General features: G+C 39.9%; 2 protein-coding genes across 2 annotated transcripts; both read left to right on the forward strand.

Moving 5' to 3' along the window:
• Window positions 1–2,237: 2,237 nt before the first annotated feature.
• Window positions 2,238–14,330, forward strand: ubox5 (U-box domain containing 5). The gene is made up of 7 exons (XM_085180199.1): window positions 2,238–2,391; window positions 6,659–6,722; window positions 7,392–7,493; window positions 8,487–9,223; window positions 9,340–9,959; window positions 10,519–10,701; window positions 11,401–14,330. Exons 2-7 carry the CDS (start codon window positions 6,669–6,671, stop codon window positions 11,619–11,621), a joined length of 1,917 nt encoding a protein of 638 aa, XP_085036325.1. The 5' UTR covers window positions 2,238–2,391; window positions 6,659–6,668; the 3' UTR covers window positions 11,622–14,330.
• A 968-nt stretch (window positions 14,331–15,298) lies between these two features.
• Window positions 15,299–17,042, forward strand: avp (arginine vasopressin). Its single transcript, XM_085180206.1, has 3 exons — window positions 15,299–15,568; window positions 16,133–16,337; window positions 16,413–17,042. The coding sequence occupies exons 1-3, from the start codon at window positions 15,449–15,451 to the stop codon at window positions 16,547–16,549; spliced, it is 462 nt and encodes a 153-aa protein (XP_085036332.1). The 5' UTR covers window positions 15,299–15,448; the 3' UTR covers window positions 16,550–17,042.
• Window positions 17,043–18,517: the final 1,475 nt, after the last annotated feature.

An 18,517-nucleotide genomic window follows, 5' to 3' on the forward strand; every position in this document is an offset into this window, starting at 1 on the left:
GAGCAACATAATAAAAACAACACCATCACAATAAACTAGCTAACAATAGATAACAGTAGATACTTTTTTAAATTTCGCCTGTTGAGAATGAAAAAAGAAAACAAGCAGAAGAAAACGAGAGCAATAGAATAAACAACATCACGATGATATATGGGAATATAACTGTAAATACTAAATATTAAACATTATTGTGCAGCACGTAAGATCGACAGCGCACAGTGTGCTTTGAGGTAGGAGCCAGAAAGAGTGTAGTTTGTGTGTGTGAGCACCCGTGTGTATACCTGTGAGCATGAACACGCTTGTTTTTAAAAGGTTGCTTCATGTAATGATCTGCTAGAGGGTGTGGGGAGCCACAACCCCGTCCTCCAGGGCATGAAGCAGGTATGGAGGAGATCAGAACTCCAGACATCCAGAGGCCCCCAGAACTCAAGAGACCAAGGAAGACCAACAGAGGGGCAGCTGCGCCACTATCCCAGAAAGAGCTGATGAGAGTCCCAAATGAAGGGTCACTCAGCAGCCGCGGAGCAGAAGCCAGGGGGGGGGGTTACAGTGACGTCCCCGTGAGCTCAACCGGTGGCCAGCTTAGCAGCAGGATAACTTCACAAAGCACATCTCATGTCAAATAGGTTTCTTGAAAATGATAATGAGTTCCCTGTACTCAAATGGCCTCAGCAGTCACCAGATGTAAATCCACCTTTGGAATGTGGTGGAATGGGAGATTCACACCCAAGCTGTGGTTCCTGCAGTAATTGCATGATGCCATCATATCATTATGGTCCAAAATCTCTGAGGAATGTTTCCAGCACCTTGTTGAAGCTATACTTTGAAGAATTTCTGCAGTTCTGAAGGCAAAAGGGGGTCCAACCCAATGTTAGCAAAGTGTAATATGGCCAGTGAGTATACATTATAGTAAGGCAGTGCATTAATTCGCAGGCTTATTTTTTGTATGTAAGATCTAAATCTGCAACATAAAGCAGACAGCAACTGTCACAGTATATAGAAACACAATGTGAATGTGCTTAAGTAAAAGCAACTAAGTAATAGAGCCAGTACCCTAAGCTTATAACATAGAATGTAGATACTATAAGGTGTGAAATTAAATTACTGAAAGGTATAATAGTGAGCAAAAAAATAACAACCCTCAAACAAAAGAAGTCTGGGTTCATCCCTCTGAACACTATGTATCCAACTGAGATATCCTTGAAATGAAGTAGGCTGCAGCTTTTACAGATGAGCAACCCTGCTGACCTTCATATAGAGGATGCAATACAATATCCATATGTGAAAGGGACAAGATGGACACAGAGCACTTTTAGATGGAAAATGCAGAGGCCTTGCCATTATTATTTTATGGATATAAGGTAAAAAAAAATAATTAATTACAACATCTCACCATCAGCAGAATAGAATAGCCCTTTACTGTCATTGTACATGTACAACAAAATTATGGATCAAAGGTCCATACTCAGTTATTGACATCACAATTAATATTTTGTGTGTAGAGTTTTCTAATATTTTAGGTTTAAATATAGAAAAATAAGTATCTATGTTACCTATGATTACATTTGCATAATTTTCAAATACTGGAATCTCAGGATCGGAAAAAAAATCTTCTCTTTGAAATCTACTTTTAACACACTGGAGTCAAAGGTTTTTCACAGAATATTTTGAATGTCTGTTCATGACCCAACAAATCAGGGAGCACTGTTATTAAACTGAAAACTATCATTTTCCATCTATTTTTAGGGGAAAAAAACTTAATTTAATCAGCACATAAATTATACAAAATAAAGTGTAAATAACACTGGAAGGTTAAATGTATTGTGCCACTGATGTGGATCATTTTTTGCTATGAGGAGAAAAAAGTCACTATGACAAATGACCTTTAAAAATGTACTGGGAAATTCCACTGATTCTTTACTGGCAGAAAGGTATAGCAAAACAATAAACCTAACTGTGGCAGTGTTTGGAATGTTTTCTACCTGCACAGGGTGTAGTTAGTAACACCTCGAGTAGTTAGTACATTGGATGGATAGCCTGATAGAAGAGTTCGTGGTTGGCAAAAAAAAACCCAACCTCAAACTCAAAAACAGTGCATAAAAAATTAAAAAGATTGTAATTGCCTGTAGTGGCTTTCTTTCAGTACAAACTATGGCAAAAACACCTAAGTATTAATGAACAGGCAGCTAAATCCACTCAAAATCTGCTTACTAATAATGTACTTTGTTGACGAAATTTGAAGTATGTCCCTTACAGGGTGCCGTAGCTGAGCCGGCTAAGCTATGTAGCTGTTTTGTGGCTAATAACAGATCGCTGCTAGTAGCTTTTTCCCTAATGATTAGACACGCAAAATAAAGACTCAAAGCGGGCAAGTGTCAGCAACCAAGGAAAGTGAGTTAATTTTCATTGGTTTAGTTTGCTGTGGAAATGTTAACACTGTCAGTCTCACCCAAGTTTAAATATTAGCTCATTGTTAGCTGTTGGTTAGAATACAGCTGAATGCATAACAGATTTTACATGTAAGCAAGTAGTTTCAGTTACATGTAACATCTGTTATGGGTTAAAGTCTATTCTAACCGAAAGCTGCAGCGATACTTTTGACAGTGTCCCTGAAACGATTGCGTTCTTGTTCAGTCATTAATAGCTTTGTATTAAAAATATCCTTAAGTGGTGAAAAAGTGGCGATGTTCTCGGTTTAGTTATTTTCCTACAAGAAACAGAGAGACATTGATTTGTCTGTTTTAGATCATACCTTGAAAACAATCAGAATAGTTGTTGATAACTGTTTTTGACTCAGCTATCGGTGAACTGTTATTAATTCTGATTGTTTCGACTGTCTTAATAATGATTGTACGAGTTGAAGTTATTTATCCACTAAACGTCTGGTCAGAGAGAAAAAAAATCATACATCATTATTTATCAGTACCACAGACGTTCAGTTCAAGTCAGTTCAGTTTATAAAGCGCTAAATCAAAACAAAGGTTGTCTTAAGACGCATTGTATTGTAAGGTAAAAACCCTGCAATAATACAGAGAAATCAGAGAAAACCCCAACAATCATATGACCCCCTATGAGAAAGGGCTTTAGCGACAGTGGGAAGGAAAACTTCCCGTTTAACAGGAAGAAACCTCAGTGGAACCAGTCAGAATCAGAATACTTTATTAATCTCAGAGAGGGGCAGCGATTTGCCACGACCTGTTGGGGTTGAGTTGGTGAACATAGGACAAAAACATGCTGTGGAAGAGAGACAGAGGTTAATAATAATTAATAATTAAATGCAGATAGGTCTATTAACACATAGTGAGCGAAAAAAGGTGACTGAAGAAGAAACACTGAATGTATCATGGGAATCCCCCAGCAGCCTAGACCTGCAGCGTAACTCAAGTTCAAGGTTCTTTATTTGTCACATGCATAGTTATACAAGTATAACACACAGTGAAATGTAACCTGACATGCTCCTCGACATGTGCAAAAATGGGGGGGGGGGGGGGGGGGGGTAGAGGAAGAACATTTTAAATATATATACATGAATGTGCAGTAGTAGCAGCAAGTAAGCAGGGAGGATAACTAAGGGAGGATTTAGTCACCTGATCCAACCCTAACTATATGCTTTATCAAAAAGGAAAGTTTTAAGCCTAATCTTAATAGTAGAAAGAATGTATGTCTCCCAAATCCAAACTGGAAGCTGGTTCCACAGAAGAGGGGCCTGAAAGCTGAAGGCTGTGTCTCCCATTCTAATGTACAGTGATGTAAGACAGAGAAGCTGTTTGATGGAGAAGTATAGAGAAGGTCAAAATGATCTGCACTCATAGTCCACGTGGACTATGATGCAGGGCTCGCAAAATCGCTAGCCCGACGTCCCGGGGCTAGCGATTTTTCCAGTCGGGCTACCAAAATCTAACTCAGCCCTGCCCGTCGGGCTATCATAGGAAAATATATGTCAGTGCTTTTGCATTCTTTCGCCAATGTAGCTGAGTAATTATGTCATTGGCATCGATGAGCCACTGTCAATATGTGACATATTGAAATCGCGTTTGAATTTGCGCTTGCTTTTTGCTGTTTTTATTTTCATTTTGCGATCGCGCGAACGGTGTATAGAGAGCGGCAGCACTGATTGGTGAGTGACGATTAATTGCGCACCAATTCCTCTGACATCGTCTTATCACTCATTAGCTTACTATTCAAACGCGACAAGTGAAATCTCTGGCAGCAAGCTTAAACATGTGAGAGGTTGAGTGCGCAAAGAATCGCTGATCATTATGTACGTACGTGTGTAAAAGCAGCAGGATTTACGCTGGTATTTTAGTTCTGCAGAGCCAAATAAGACAGGTCAGGGTGAAGAAGGGGCAGCCAAAGAAAAGCCGATCACAAAACGGAAAAGATATGACAAATCGAGCCCGTTCTCACTCCCGAGGCGTAACATGGCGACGTTTTGTCACGTCCCGCGGCGTTCCTGAGGAACGCGAAAGGAGACTTTCGGCGTTCTTATGGTACGCGGCGGGTTATGGCTGAAATCCAGTGCAATGACGCTCCCGCGGTAACCAACGTTCCAGCCCTGTATTCCAGCCCTAAACCTAACCTTATCCCTAGCCCTAACCATAACCTTTTTCCTCACCTTAAACAGGACTTAAATGATGTTAAATAGCGTGTTTCTAAGCTATTTGAAGGAAAAGAGCGAACATGTGTAGATTGAGTCCATACGGTTCTCATATTTCCGAGGTCGTCATTTAGGAATGTGGTGGGTAGCCGAAAACGTAATATGTTGACGATTTGTCACCTAGCCTAAAGACTATGAGGCAAAAAGAAAGCGCAGCTTTTTTGGTTTCATGGACAAAAGAATTTCTGTGGCTGGAATATGACGAGCTAAATAACATGATGTTCTGCCAGGTGTGTTGTGAGTTTCATTTGATTTCTGAGTCGACAAGCGCCTTTGTTACTGGGACCAGTCATTTTAAGAAAGACCCCATCAGAACCCATGAGAAATGCAAGAAATGCATTATTGCCCAGTCTACAGTATCTTTCCCAGAACAAACACCAATTGCAAAAAAAAAAACATACTACAAATAAACCAAGCACAACAAGAACTCCTGAAAAAGCTGTTTAGAACAGCGTGCTATATTGCAAAGAGTGAACTACCACTGGCAGAATTTAGCAGTCTTTGCAAACTTCAAAAAGCAAATGGCCTAAATCTTGGTTCCACTTACTTCTTACCCGTGACTTCAGTGAAAATTTCAGATTCAGGATCTGACACAGACTGATTCATGTTCTACACAGTTCTTACAAGTTCATAGAAATTTCTGTTCAATTAGAACCAAGTATTTGAGTTGATGGTTTTAATTTTTATACAGTTGTTGTGATTTGTATTTTAACATTTTTTTTTTATTAATTTTTGTTTCCGTTACAATATTATACTTTAATGTATAATATTGTAAAGGAAACCGAACGTAAAAAAAATTCTTTTTTTATTCGGGCTACTTAAATTTATTTTGGGCTACCAAAAACTGAAGAATGCCTGCCCGAAGGGCTACCAGAGATTTTGAAATTTTGCGAGCCTTGTGATGTTTGGACAAGATTAAGAGTAGTTATATCAGATTAACAGGTCAGGTTGAGCTGTTTGAAGAGGTAAGGTTGAGATCCTTTGGACATGTGCAGAGGAAGGATAGTGGATACACTGCGCAAAGTATGCTAAAGATAGGAGCGTCCACACAGGATGAAAAGAGGAAGACCACAGACAAGGTTCTTGATGTAATAAAATAGCACATGCAGAGGGTTGGCGTGATAGTGAAGGATGCTAGAGATGGGGTGACATGCAGGCACGTGGTCCAGCATACAACCTCTAAAGCAGGGGTCCCCAATCCCAGTCCACGTGGCCAGTGTCCCTGCAGGTTTTAGATCTCACCCTGGGTCAACACACCTGAATCACATGATTAGTTCATTACCAGGCCTCTGGAGAACTTCAAGACAGTTGAGACGGTAATTTATCCATTTAAATCAGCTGTAATGGATCAAGGACACATCTAAAACCTGCAGGGACACCGGCCCTTGTGAACTGGGATTGGGGACCCCTGCTCTAAAGGGAGCAGTTGAAAGAAGATGAAGAAGGAGAAATGTTTGGCTTTCCCTTTAATAAATTAATTAACTGCTAAATCATGTGTCTTATTGTTAACTGACTAATGATTTCAGTTCTATCTTGGAGGCAGTCAGAAATGAATGATTGAATTCAGTTTAAATACAGCTCAAACATATGTGCAAATCAGGGTCTTTCCTCTTCATTGTAATAAATACTTACTGTATAATAATATTGTTGGGAATTGCAATGACGTATGACTTTAAATGTTAAATAGCCTGTGCTTAAAGAACAAACACGTCCTGTTGTTGTGCTTATTGTTAGTGCATGCAAAGTTCAGGCTCTTTCGCTAAATGTCCATTTTTTGTTATTATAATGAAAAATTAAGCTCAGGTCATTCAACTTAGTGTTAAAAATCGTTATTGAGAGATGATTATGAGATGGAAGTGTAAACACAGCAAATATATGTTTACCTTCTGAGTTGGGGTTCATGAGCTCTATTCACTAAATGGCCCATTTTGCTGTGACCTATAAGTTTTGTGTAAGTGACGTCAGAAAACGTTCATAACTACAAACTGTTTCTCTTTACAGATTGGAGAGTATGGTTGTGAATCTCTGCTTGCCACATTTTCACACGACAGCTCATTGTAACAAGGTGAGATATATTTTATAGACCTACCACATAAAGGTACACTCCCCTCCTTTCTTTTTTTATTTAACTCTTTTTTTTGTTTGTTTTTTAAAGTCCAAGAAAAGGCTTGATATGTTTTTAGATAAGCAGTTCAAAGCAGCGCAGACAGATGCAAAATGACACAGGAAGTGGAGGACAGTGATGTAAAAATAAAAATAAATAAAAAACCGGTGGGATAAAGTGCTGTGTGGGAGACTGAATCACAACCGTCCTTGTGTTCTTTTCATTGGTATTTTTTAATGCGATCATGGCTGTCTTTTTCATCACACTCAGAGGATTAAAAAAATGAATGTTATCACCTTCAAGAAAACAGTTGTTGTTTTTTTTACTCCACATGTGCCCTATTTATGTCTTTTACATGGCTTGTTCTCATTTCATATGAGCTTTCCGTGTTTAACCTTGTGATGACTCTCTCATGAGCATGTGAGGCATGTGTACTGTAATTGTTTTCAAATTTTCTCATATCTGCTGTCAGTTCGATTCAGTTTTATTTCTATAGTGCTAAATCACAACAGTCGCCTCAAGAAGCAGACAATCCTACATTACTACAACATAATGTAGCTTTTCTCTGTACATTTTCAATTTCAAGCTTTCACTGAAAAACACTGACACCAGTTTAATTTTCTTCTCCAGCTGTGCGCAGATGGCTATGATGTCACCAATCTTGTATCAGCTGACCCTGCCCTCCGCAGACGTGGCTTTAAGCTGGAATATTTCCTTCGTCCACCTGTACAGGTAAGATTTCACTGTCATATTTACCTATTATTTAATGTCATACTCATTAAATAATAGGTACCAGTAGAAATAGTATTTGGTACTGAAAAAAGTACCACTACCTTTTATTTAAATAATAAACGCTTGAAAACAGGGAATTCGGGGAAAATGTGCAGGTCAGGAAGACACTGAGGAAGAGTAGCTATTCTATCTCATGCATTATATTTTATCTATGGTTTTTTGTTTGTTTTGTCATCTTTTCGACTGTATTTTTGTTTCCAAACATTAATTATGTAGAGTATTATGTTGATGGGGCTGAACACGGATATCCAACTGTAAAGTTTATTTTTATTCTTGTTACAAGCTTAAGATTTGAATCCCTTTAAACCAGAATGCAGTAGGTGTTCTAAAGAGGTCTTAATATGCTTCCTTTTCCTTAAGTCTGTTATATCATCTCTTTTGTTCATTTGAAAGCTGTGCAGGTTATTTTTTTTCCTCATAGAAAACACCGTTCACTGACTGAGCACCCAAAGTGTATTTGTGCCAAAAATGCAACAAAAGGGTAAAAAGCCAAAAATGGCATTTAAAAGGAAAGTCAGATTTACTAAATGTGCATACACACCTGCATGTATTGTTCCCTTCATGAATCATGCTTCAATAGGAAATGTGTGTTCAGCCTCTTTGTGCATAGAAATCGAGATTAGTAGTTCTTACCATCATGTTTTTCTCTGGCAGCGATGGTACATTTGTATGTTTAAAGCAGTCAGTTTAAACAAAAACTTTTCCACATTGTTGCAATGAACTGTGGTATTTTCCACTGTGGGATGTCATGTGACAGTTTAACTTTCCTGACTATGATTTATTTATTTGAGTTTTTATGGAGAATATATCCTGTATTTTGATGAGGATTCATAATGCATTGTACGAGTCACATTTAAAAAAAAAACTAGGTATGATTATTATAGTAATGTGTTTATATCCGTACCTTACACATTTTTCTTCTGTTCCTTTAAGGTGACATTGAAGTTTGGCTTCCAGGTGGAGCTGTGTAGGGTGGATGTGGAGTTGTGGCCCTGGGGTATGGACAGGGGACAGGCTTGCAAGAGACTGGAGATCAGCACCAATTCTGATCCGTTACCTTCTACAGGCACCAAAGATTTTCCACAAAAGAAGCAGATACAGGCGAAAGATCAGAATGCAGCGAATAGACGAGAACTTCGAAACCATGAGAGTAAATCTCAACAGAGTAATGGCCACCAGTGGAGTCTTCAGGCCCAGCAGTGGAGTGAAGTGACTCCAGGTGAGCCTCAGAAAAGAGGCCGCATGTTCAAACATCAGACAAACACGGAATCCAGCAATTCTGAGCAAGAGTTTAAACTGGTGGCTCGTTGCGAACTAAAGGAGGAAACCAAAGTTTGCTTCACACGTTCAAATTTTTCCCCCAGGGCTCCGTTTCTGTCCTCACCTCCTCCACAACCTGCGAACTGTCTGCAAGAGGAGCTATGGAGCCGAGGTTTGCTCTCGCTCGGGGCTGTGACAAAGCTTCGCGTAACCATGCCTTATGGTGGTGCAGCATCATCTTTGGGGCTGAAATCTTTGACTGTGTGGGGACAACCTGCTCGCAGCTGCCCTGCAGAAGAAGTGGAGAGGATCAAAAAAGTCCACGAGGCCAGTGAAAGACGGCTACAACAGTCTGCATTTTTTGCACCCCCTATCAGACAAAGCAAGCAGGGACTGCAAGAAACTGCAAGGTATTTGTGTAATTTCACAAGTAGTAGAACTAATTATCAGGCTGTCACATCTATACTGTTGGTTTTATAGATTATGTAAGTATTGACGTGTGCCAATATGTCGTTTACTTTGGTAGTCACTCCATCCCAGAAGAATTCCTTGATCCACTCACACAAGAAGTGATGATGCTACCTATGCTGCTGCCCAGTGGTGTATCAGTGGACAACTCCACTCTAGAAGAGTACCAGAAGAGGGAAGCCACTTGGGGTAGACCCCCAAACGACCCTTTCACCGGTGTACCATTCACTTCAACCTCCCAACCTCTTCCTAACCCCCAACTGAAAAGTCGCATTGACCACTTCCTGTTGCAGAAAGGAATGACGAGGAGGGATGGGATGTTGGGGAGAGGAGTTACAGGAGAGAATACACAGGCCTCAAGACTTGTAGCCTCCAAAGTACACAAACAGTCTCAGAGCTCTCTGTGCCTCAGTAAAAGCTCAAACAGTGGTGCTGCTGAATATAATGCTGACACCAGAATCACAAACAGTACTGTGAAGATAGAAGATGCAGGGTCAGGACCTTTGTCAGATAATAAAAATCCCACATCTGATGCTGAGCCTTTAAGTACAGGTAATAAATCAGCATTAGACAGGAGAAAGAAACGAGATCTAAGTGAGATTTCCAAAGAATCCAAGGACACATTGACACCTGAGGGGGAACTCCAAACAAAAAAACTAAAAAGTGATGGAGTTTCTGGTGAGTATAACATGTAAACATACAAACCAGGGGTGTCAAACATAAGGCCCAGGGACCAGAATTGGCCCAATCCAGCCAATTGGATGGCTTTTGAAACATGTAGTTAAACTTCTTTTCTGGAGTTTTACTGGTTTGGCCCATTTAACCTCCTAACACCCGAACTCTTCCACAGTATGCATTTTTAATTTCTCTTTGATATTTGGGCTTATTGGGGCCCGATGAATGTTTTACCTTATTTTTGTTTTTAAGAAAAATAAGAGCCACATATGAGGATATTCATTTAAAATTTTGATAGAACAGTAGCAGTATAATGTCCTTGTAAGTGGATATCAGGCCCTTGTAGAGCAAAATTGAGTATTTTGGTCTAAATAGCCCAAAATGGGATGTCCACATATGTGGACGCCAGGTCCTAGGAGGTTAAGATCAAAGTATGTGGACAGACATGTAAAATGAGTTTGACATCCCTGATCTAAACCATATCCATGCCATTTTTTCAGTTTGTCTTGATTGTTGACTTCTCTGCTGTCTTCTTGTTTGCTTCCTCATTGTGCACCTTCAGTTCCGAGCTGCAGCTCCCACGAGCAGCGTTTATCTGCTAGTCTGGATGAGGCCCTCTTCTCTGCCCTGCAGGGCCGGCCCTCCTTCACTTCAAATTTGCCCCAGAAGCGGGTTAGTCCTGACTCTGAAACGCTGAATACCACCCAACAGCGCCAGAATTCAGGCTTCCTCAGCAGTTCTACAGGTAGGATTTGCACCCTCTGATACATTTGAGTAAATACTCTTCCCAAAGTATATAACTGTTGAAATATAATAAAGAAATCTGGAGAAGTTGTTTAGAAATCTTGTTTTTGGTGTAGTCAGTTTTGATTCATGTCAGTTAGAAATAAAACAGAGGTATAAAATCATACATGAAAATTTCTCTGACCACTTCGCTGCTGCTTACCTCTGTTCTGAATAAGTTCCACAAACTCAATTTTGTATCATTACAGTGGAGAAAAAAATACTGAAAAACAAACCTTGAGCCTATGTTCAAGTTTAAAGTGCCAGTGAAGTGGGAGAAATGCAAGTGTTCAGTTTTACTAGATACATTTGTAACATAAGAACCAGATGTCTACTGTTTCCCTGCTGATCATTGCCACAAAAGACAAAACAAACATGGTGTTAACTTTCTAGAGTGCTGTCACGCTTTCTCACTCAATGCTTAACCAGAGCTTCATTTACATTCTTTAAATGTTTTTCTGTATTGTTCTCCCTTTGTAAAGCACTCTGAGTGACCTTATATCCAAATCAGTTTGACTTAATTTAAATTGGTTTAATATAATAAACAGTGCCCCAAATGCTACCTGGCTACAGAACTGCTTAAAATTTTATGGCAGAATATTTAAAGTTTGTTTGAAATTTAGTGAGTATTAAGTGATTCTCCCCCACCCCATCTTAATAGGTGAGAAGATGTGCTCTGCGTGTTCCTGTTCTGTGTCCCTTTACTCCACCTCAGCATCATCCGTCTACCGTCTGAGCTGTGGTCACTTGCTCTGCCGCGCCTGCGTGCAGAAGGAAGCCAATCCTCTGAGGTTGGCCACTACATCAACATCCAATCGTATTGTGTGCCCAACCTGCCATCATCCCACCCCACGTGCTCTCATCACGCGGGTGCATCACTAACCTAGCATAAGAATCCAACCGACACTTATAAATTGAAGACATGATTGTATTCCAGATGTTTAAGTAAAAAGAAAAAAATTGCAACTGGAAATTCGGGATTTTATTTATGGACCGTTAACTTTTTTTGACAGTACCTTTATTACCCTTTTTGTAAGCATGACATCTTTACTCGGTAAGTCTATTTGTCACGTTATAACTGCTGTTTTCACAACCACTCCTGTTAAATTGTCTGTTTTATTGTATTATTTTGTATATTTTTGCTCATGTGGATTAAAGATACCTCAGATCTAGCAGTGAATTGTATTTCTTCACATCTTCTTACACTCATATTGTCACAATATCAGATCACACAGGCCTGTTTTATTAATTTCCACAGATCAGGAAAGGACATCTGTGAAAGCAAAGAACTTTGCAAATATTGAAAAAAATATAGTGTGGATAAAGTCCTGTTCTTTATCTCCTCCACCCCCTCTTTCTTTATTTTCATCAAGCGCTGAAGTGTACTTGCAGCCTTGGGTCTGCAGTCTTTGTGTGGCCGCTCTCTGTGTGGATGCATTTGACTAGGTACGTAGAAAAGGTTTGAGCACAGAAGCAAGAGACCAAAAGAATTTAAGTGGAAATTGAGTCCAACCAAGGTTATGTGGTCATTGTGAAGAAGGAGACAGTGTCGTGTTCAGCTGACCTCCTGATGTCATATGTTCTTTGTCCTTATCTCTGTTCCTTGCCTTGTTTTGCTGTCTTAGATGGGTGAACGCAGGCAGAAGATGGAATAATAAGAACATCCAGACACATCATGTACTAGTTTTAAATATATTTATGTGATAATAACATTAACCTTTATGTTGGTATTTCAGGTAGTATGAAATGCTGACTCACACTAGATTATATTAGGTTTCAGGTTTCTTTTTAAGGAGCAGTTTTACATTAGGAAGCTGCACCACCTCCTTGCCCACGTGTTCTTTCTCTACCCTCTGAACTCTTGAAGCTAATTACCTTTTACAAGCCTGAGTTATTGTGCACAGAAGGGTTAAACGGAGAAATGTGAGGCAAACAGTATTTAGTTGGTGTTCACCATCACAAATAGCATAATCTGTATGTTGCTTTCCTTGACAGCATTAAGCTTAATCAAGGTCGTGATCCTGTATCCGCTCAGTAAGAGAAAAGACAGGAGTCAGTTCTGCATGTGAAATGAAGACATGGGCTTCACTGTTTCCGATACAAGTGGTGGTTAAAGTGCTTAAATGATACTGAATCACACTGTATTAGTCAAAGTCACTGACTTTATACACTTATTAGACAAAAACTTTGCTTATGTTGTGAACTCTTATTGTTTGTAAACTTTTCTTATTATACACCTTATTAGAGGTATCAAGAAATTTCTGCAGAAGACTAAAACTGCCATAATTACAAGTAAACATGTGACTTAATAGATTAGTTATTATTCCACTAAATGAATGAAAACATACTAAGAAAATTATTATTAGCATTGATTAATCTGGAAAATGTGAGAAATGTATTCTCTCTGGTAATTCTTCACTGGAAACAACCATTTACTTTTAACAGAACATTTCTTAGGTACACTCTGTAACTACCAGGTGCCATGTCGTCACATGTTTTAAGGTTTTATTTGTCATATACAGGAAATAATAGCACATAACTACCAGTAATGAAATTCTTAGGCTCAGAGCACTCTCAATATTGCACATAAGTAATGCCTAGATATATATAAGAAAGTATAAAAATAAAGAAAATATATATTTATAAAAAAGACTACAATAAATAAATACAGAATACTGAAATACTGTAGCAGCTGTAGTGCAGAGATAGTGGCATATAAAAGTACAGTGTGTATAGTGCAAAATAAACTGTCCAATATTTCAGCAATTTAGTAGCCCGATGGCTTGTGGGTAGAGACTTCATCCCTTCATAAAGGGATGGACATGGTCAGCAGCAATACTCAAATAGGCTGTGGCATTTATATATTGCTCAACTGGTGCCAAAGGGCCCAAATTGTGCCAGAACAATGTCCCTTACACCACCACATGAAAAAACAGCCAGGATGGAGCTCTGTTTACATGTTGTTTATGTCAAATTATGATCCAACAATCAGTAGAAATTGAGAGTGATCAGGAAACATTCGCCCATTTTCCTGTTCTCAGCTGACAAGAGTGGGACCCGGTGTGGTCTTCTGCATCTGTTGTGTTTACAGAGGTGCTCTGCTGCGTACCTAGCGTTTAATCGACTCTAATTTGAATTCTTGCTGCTTCCCTATCAGCTCAAGCCAGTCTGGCTATTTTCCTCTCACATTTGGTGTCAACATGGCATGTTCACCCAGAGAACTCCTGCTCACTGGAGCTCACTACTTTCACTTATTGGATCATTCTCTGTAAACCTAGAGAAAAAAATACACAGAAATTTTTGTAAAGTAAAATAAATACATACATGAAAGAGTATTTATTGTTGATACTTTCATGTATTTAATGACATACATTTTTTTCACTGAGTCTTAGTTATGTCTCTATTTTGATTTTGGCACTTTAGGGCCTCCTATAGCCCTGTTTGTCTGGGTCTCGGTGTTCGAGCTACTTCCTGTTTTATTTTGATAGTTCTTGTCTCTTGTGTGTTGCGTTCAGTGCTGCGTCTCCTGTCTCGTTATGTCCTATTTCTTCCTGCTGTGGTCCCATTTGTTTCCACTCCCCTGATCACCCCTCACTGTATTTATTGTCTCTGTTTTCCTCTGTCAGAGCGTCTGTTCGCATACCCATGTGTCTCCATGTTCCTATTGTTGCAGTTTATGTTTTCACGAAAATTTGCATTTCTTATTTTTGTACCGTTTTGCCAAACGCCCTGAATAAACTGCTCGCCTTCTATTAAAGCCGGTGTCTGCGTTTGAGTCCTCTCTCTGCTCCACTTGATCTGCTGCTGCAGATCATGAGAGAAATGTTTGAAAGTAAATTCTGTAACACTTTTTCTTTCACATTTGGAGTACTGTAAAGTTTAATGAGATTTGGATTCACTGAAGGATGAGCTTCGAATGCTGTGACTCTAATTAAAGAGCTTCGCACCTGAACCTGCAGCCTTTGATGCTCAGTTTTGCCATTTCTCATTTAACTGCTGATTAGTATAACAACAGCTAATAAGAGAGATGCAACCCCGAGCATGCAACAAGACGCTGAAAGGAATAATCAAGGTGTAATATGTTTATTTGAAAATGCTTCTCTGGTTAGGATTATTACACCCACTAGTTTTACATTAAGTCTGGAACATAATTTGTGTGACCTCTGTTGTCATGATGCTACCACATTTGTCTTAATCTAAAAGTGAAAACTACACACAGTGACGAACTGTGCATGATCATTAAATGTTCTTCATTATTCCCCTTCATTGCGGTTAATTTGGGCTAATAAATTGTTCGCAAACTCCAATTAGTTGTTCATGTTTTGCCGTTTTCAGTGTGTCAGTCAAAACGGGGGGGGGGGGGGGTGAAATTATTCAAAGTTATTACAAATAGGCGCAGTGCTGAATACAGAAATTGTATCTTCTGCTGTCGTGTCTGTTTTTGTGTAGATTTGTTAGATGGCACACATCCGATGCAGAGCCACATCTGTGGCGACCTCTCGCGCACGCGTCGCGCGCACGCCGGTGGCCTTCGGCCGCTCATCCCAGCGGAGAGAGCGCAACGGGGACGAAAGTGACGTCAGGAATCAATCGCTTTGTCAAACATGTCCATCTGCTTATAAGTGAGAAATGACCGCAGTACCAGACAGACATCCACACCGGCGGAGGACACAAAGGTGCAGCGCGGCGCTCACTCCAAACCGACAGCGATGCCTCACTCCTTGTTCCCCCTGTGCGTCCTAGGACTCCTTGCGTTCTCCTCCGCCTGCTACATCCAGAACTGCCCCCGAGGAGGGAAGCGAGCGCTGACTGAAACTGGAATCAGACAGGTGAGCATTGTTCTTTCTGCTAAGACAGCATGCTTATTCTTTAACTGGCTGTGTTTGATTCTAAATTGGCTTTAGAAAAACGGTCCAGCAATTCACAAAATGAAAGGAATGCTAAGCAGCCTTTAAATAAGGGAAACCGAGCGTGCAATGGTTGTTATGGGATCAAAATGTGAATGGTTTACTGGGTTGGGCTCAGAAGAGCAATCATATATCAGATTTTAATTAAAACGGAAGAGAAATCATACAGATAAAAAATAAAAGTCACTTATGGAAAGGTTTAAAAAAAATAACACCAACTCAATTGAACATTTTTTAAAGTCACAAATTAGATATTACTCATGTAGTTTAAAAATACCGATTTACAGTGAAAGACTGTAGGAAAGAAGATGGTTGTGACTTATTTCACATGCTCATATTGCTACAATTCTTCTGCTGAGGCAATGCAATGAATGTTGATTTTCTTGAATACGAGATGGAAAAGAACGTGAAAGTATCATTGGTCTTGTAATATAATATAATATAACAGAAAATAATAGTGCTAAATTCAATTCCATTCTCCTCCAGTGCAAGTCTTGTGGCCCTGGAGACATGGGCCGCTGCTTTGGCCCCAGTATCTGCTGTGGGGACGGTTTCGGCTGCCTGCTTGGCTCCCCAGAAACAGCTCACTGTGTGGAGGAGAACTACCTGCTCACCCCCTGCCAGGCAGGAGGGAGATCCTGTGGGTCTGAGGGAGGGCACTGCGCTGCTTCTGGATTCTGCTGCAATTCTGGTACGAACTGGTCTGATTGATTGACATGTTGACATGTAAGATATGAACTTCATTTCTTATTTTTGTTCTTTTCAGAGGGCTGTATGGTGGACTCTGACTGCCTGGGAGAGACAGAGGCCACAGATCCAGTCCACGGCTCTGCAAGAAGCTCACCAACAGAGCTGCTGATGCGTCTTCTCCATGTGGCTGCCAGAGGACAGAATGAGTACTGATATTTTATGTGTGGGCGTCCATCTGCTGCTCAAGACCTGGAACTGCAACAGAAATGAAGTTCATCCATGTTCCACTATAAGCCTTGGGATCTGAACTCTGAACAATTTAAATTTTCTCGGTTCTGTTACTGTTTCTGTTTGAAGTGTCTTTCTGATTAGCTGGGCTAAAAATACAAGGGGAGAAGAACCACATTAATTGATAGGAAAACATTAGGTTTCGTGTGTGCTCCCCCCTAAAAAAAATGTATATACTAATGCACATATTGTAAACAAAGTTTATTCTCTATAAGAGGACACCCGAGAGCTCCAATTTCAAAACTGAGATATAGTAGAGCACATTGTAAATAAGTTAGAGGTTAAAGATTACAGTTGATACAGGCATCCAGGTAAAACAGCAGAATGTCAATGCTTGATCAGTTGCTTCTTGTGTAGTAGAAATATTGTTGTATATTAAAAATGGGAGAAACAATACAGAATGAAAGAATGCCAAAAAGGCTCTTCTGATTCCTCATTTTCCAGAATACTCTTGAGTGTGCGAAATAAAGCGACAGTCAAAGGAACTACCACAATAACCACACAGTAATCAGGAATGGGAATTGCTGTAATTTGATCAGTTTCGATCAAAACTGTTTTGCACACAGATTAGTTGCTCAAGGAATTACATAAACTGACTGCACTGACGCATTCATATCCTCCAACCATATAACTCAGCACTGTGTACCAACATGTATAATTTGCGTAGATGAAAGATAGTGATTTCTAACTATCAGACTCCCGTCTGTGTGAATGCTAATTTGCTGCCAAATCTGTATGTGCTGGCAGTTTGTCTGCACTGTTTTTCAATCCAGTTGGCACTAGATGCAGGACCTCCCAGATTTTGACAGTTATGTTCTTTGATTGACTCAATACCTGTGTGGCATGTCAAAAATCCTAAACCTTTGGAAAGTCATTTTATGTGTGACTCATCTTGTGCTCCACACTATGAAGGAGACGCCTCAAAACCCACAGATACAAATAGACCTGCTGGCAATTCCCCAGGTTTCAGACCCCGACCACTGTGACACCATGATGACAAAACAGCTCGGAGCTGTTTTGGTAGCACAAGGGGAACCTACACGTGGGTGGCAATGTCATGTACTGTCACCTCACAGCAAGAAGATGATTGGTTCAAATATCAGTCGGGGCCTGTCTGTGTGGAGTATGTGTGTTCTCACTGTGCCTTGCGTGGATTTCCTCCAGATACTCCAGCCTCCTCCCACAGTTTAAAGACATGTCTGTAAGGTTAAATGACAATACTAAATTGGCCATGGAACTGACACACATAAAGTGCTTCAAGAGTGAATGTGTGAATCATCCCTTATCTTTAGCTAGTTCAACACATTCTCATTCGTGGTTAACAAATGATGTATTTTGTAGACTTTGGTTACTGAACACTGTTTTCATTAGCTAAACAGAGGAGTCGCACTAGACTACAGAGGCTTATCTTTAAAAACCAAAGCAAATCCTCCAGATCTCATTCACGGAACAAAACATGTCAGAGAGATTCAAACCTCAGTCAATACATCTATGTCACAAAGGCAAAGACAGTTGGGAAGCAAGATCACATAAATCATAAAGTCCTGCGATTCAAAGGCCTTAGGTGGTATTGGGGAGCTATTAGCTGTTGGATCAAAAGTGCAAATCAAGCGCAAACATCCTACAGACACCGTTTTTATTTGTCAGTTATGACTCCTACTGACTTACCAATGTTCCCACCTTTAAAATAAACTGCCAAGAAGTCACTCATTGACATTGGTGCAACCAGAAGAATTCCTTTCAGCATTATGTTTTTCTTTTTTTTTTCTCAGTAATTATACTGTATGCTTGCACGCTCAGTTAAATTGCACAACACGTAAGAGTTGAAAACCACACCTGGATACACAATGAACCTTGGCTCTAAAGAGGTTGGAAAACAGGACGACACTTTTA

Source organism: Neolamprologus multifasciatus, chromosome 12 (assembly GCF_963576455.1).
Source record: "Neolamprologus multifasciatus chromosome 12, fNeoMul1.2, whole genome shotgun sequence".
In the NCBI taxonomy this organism is placed as follows: Eukaryota; Metazoa; Chordata; class Actinopteri; order Cichliformes; family Cichlidae; genus Neolamprologus; species Neolamprologus multifasciatus.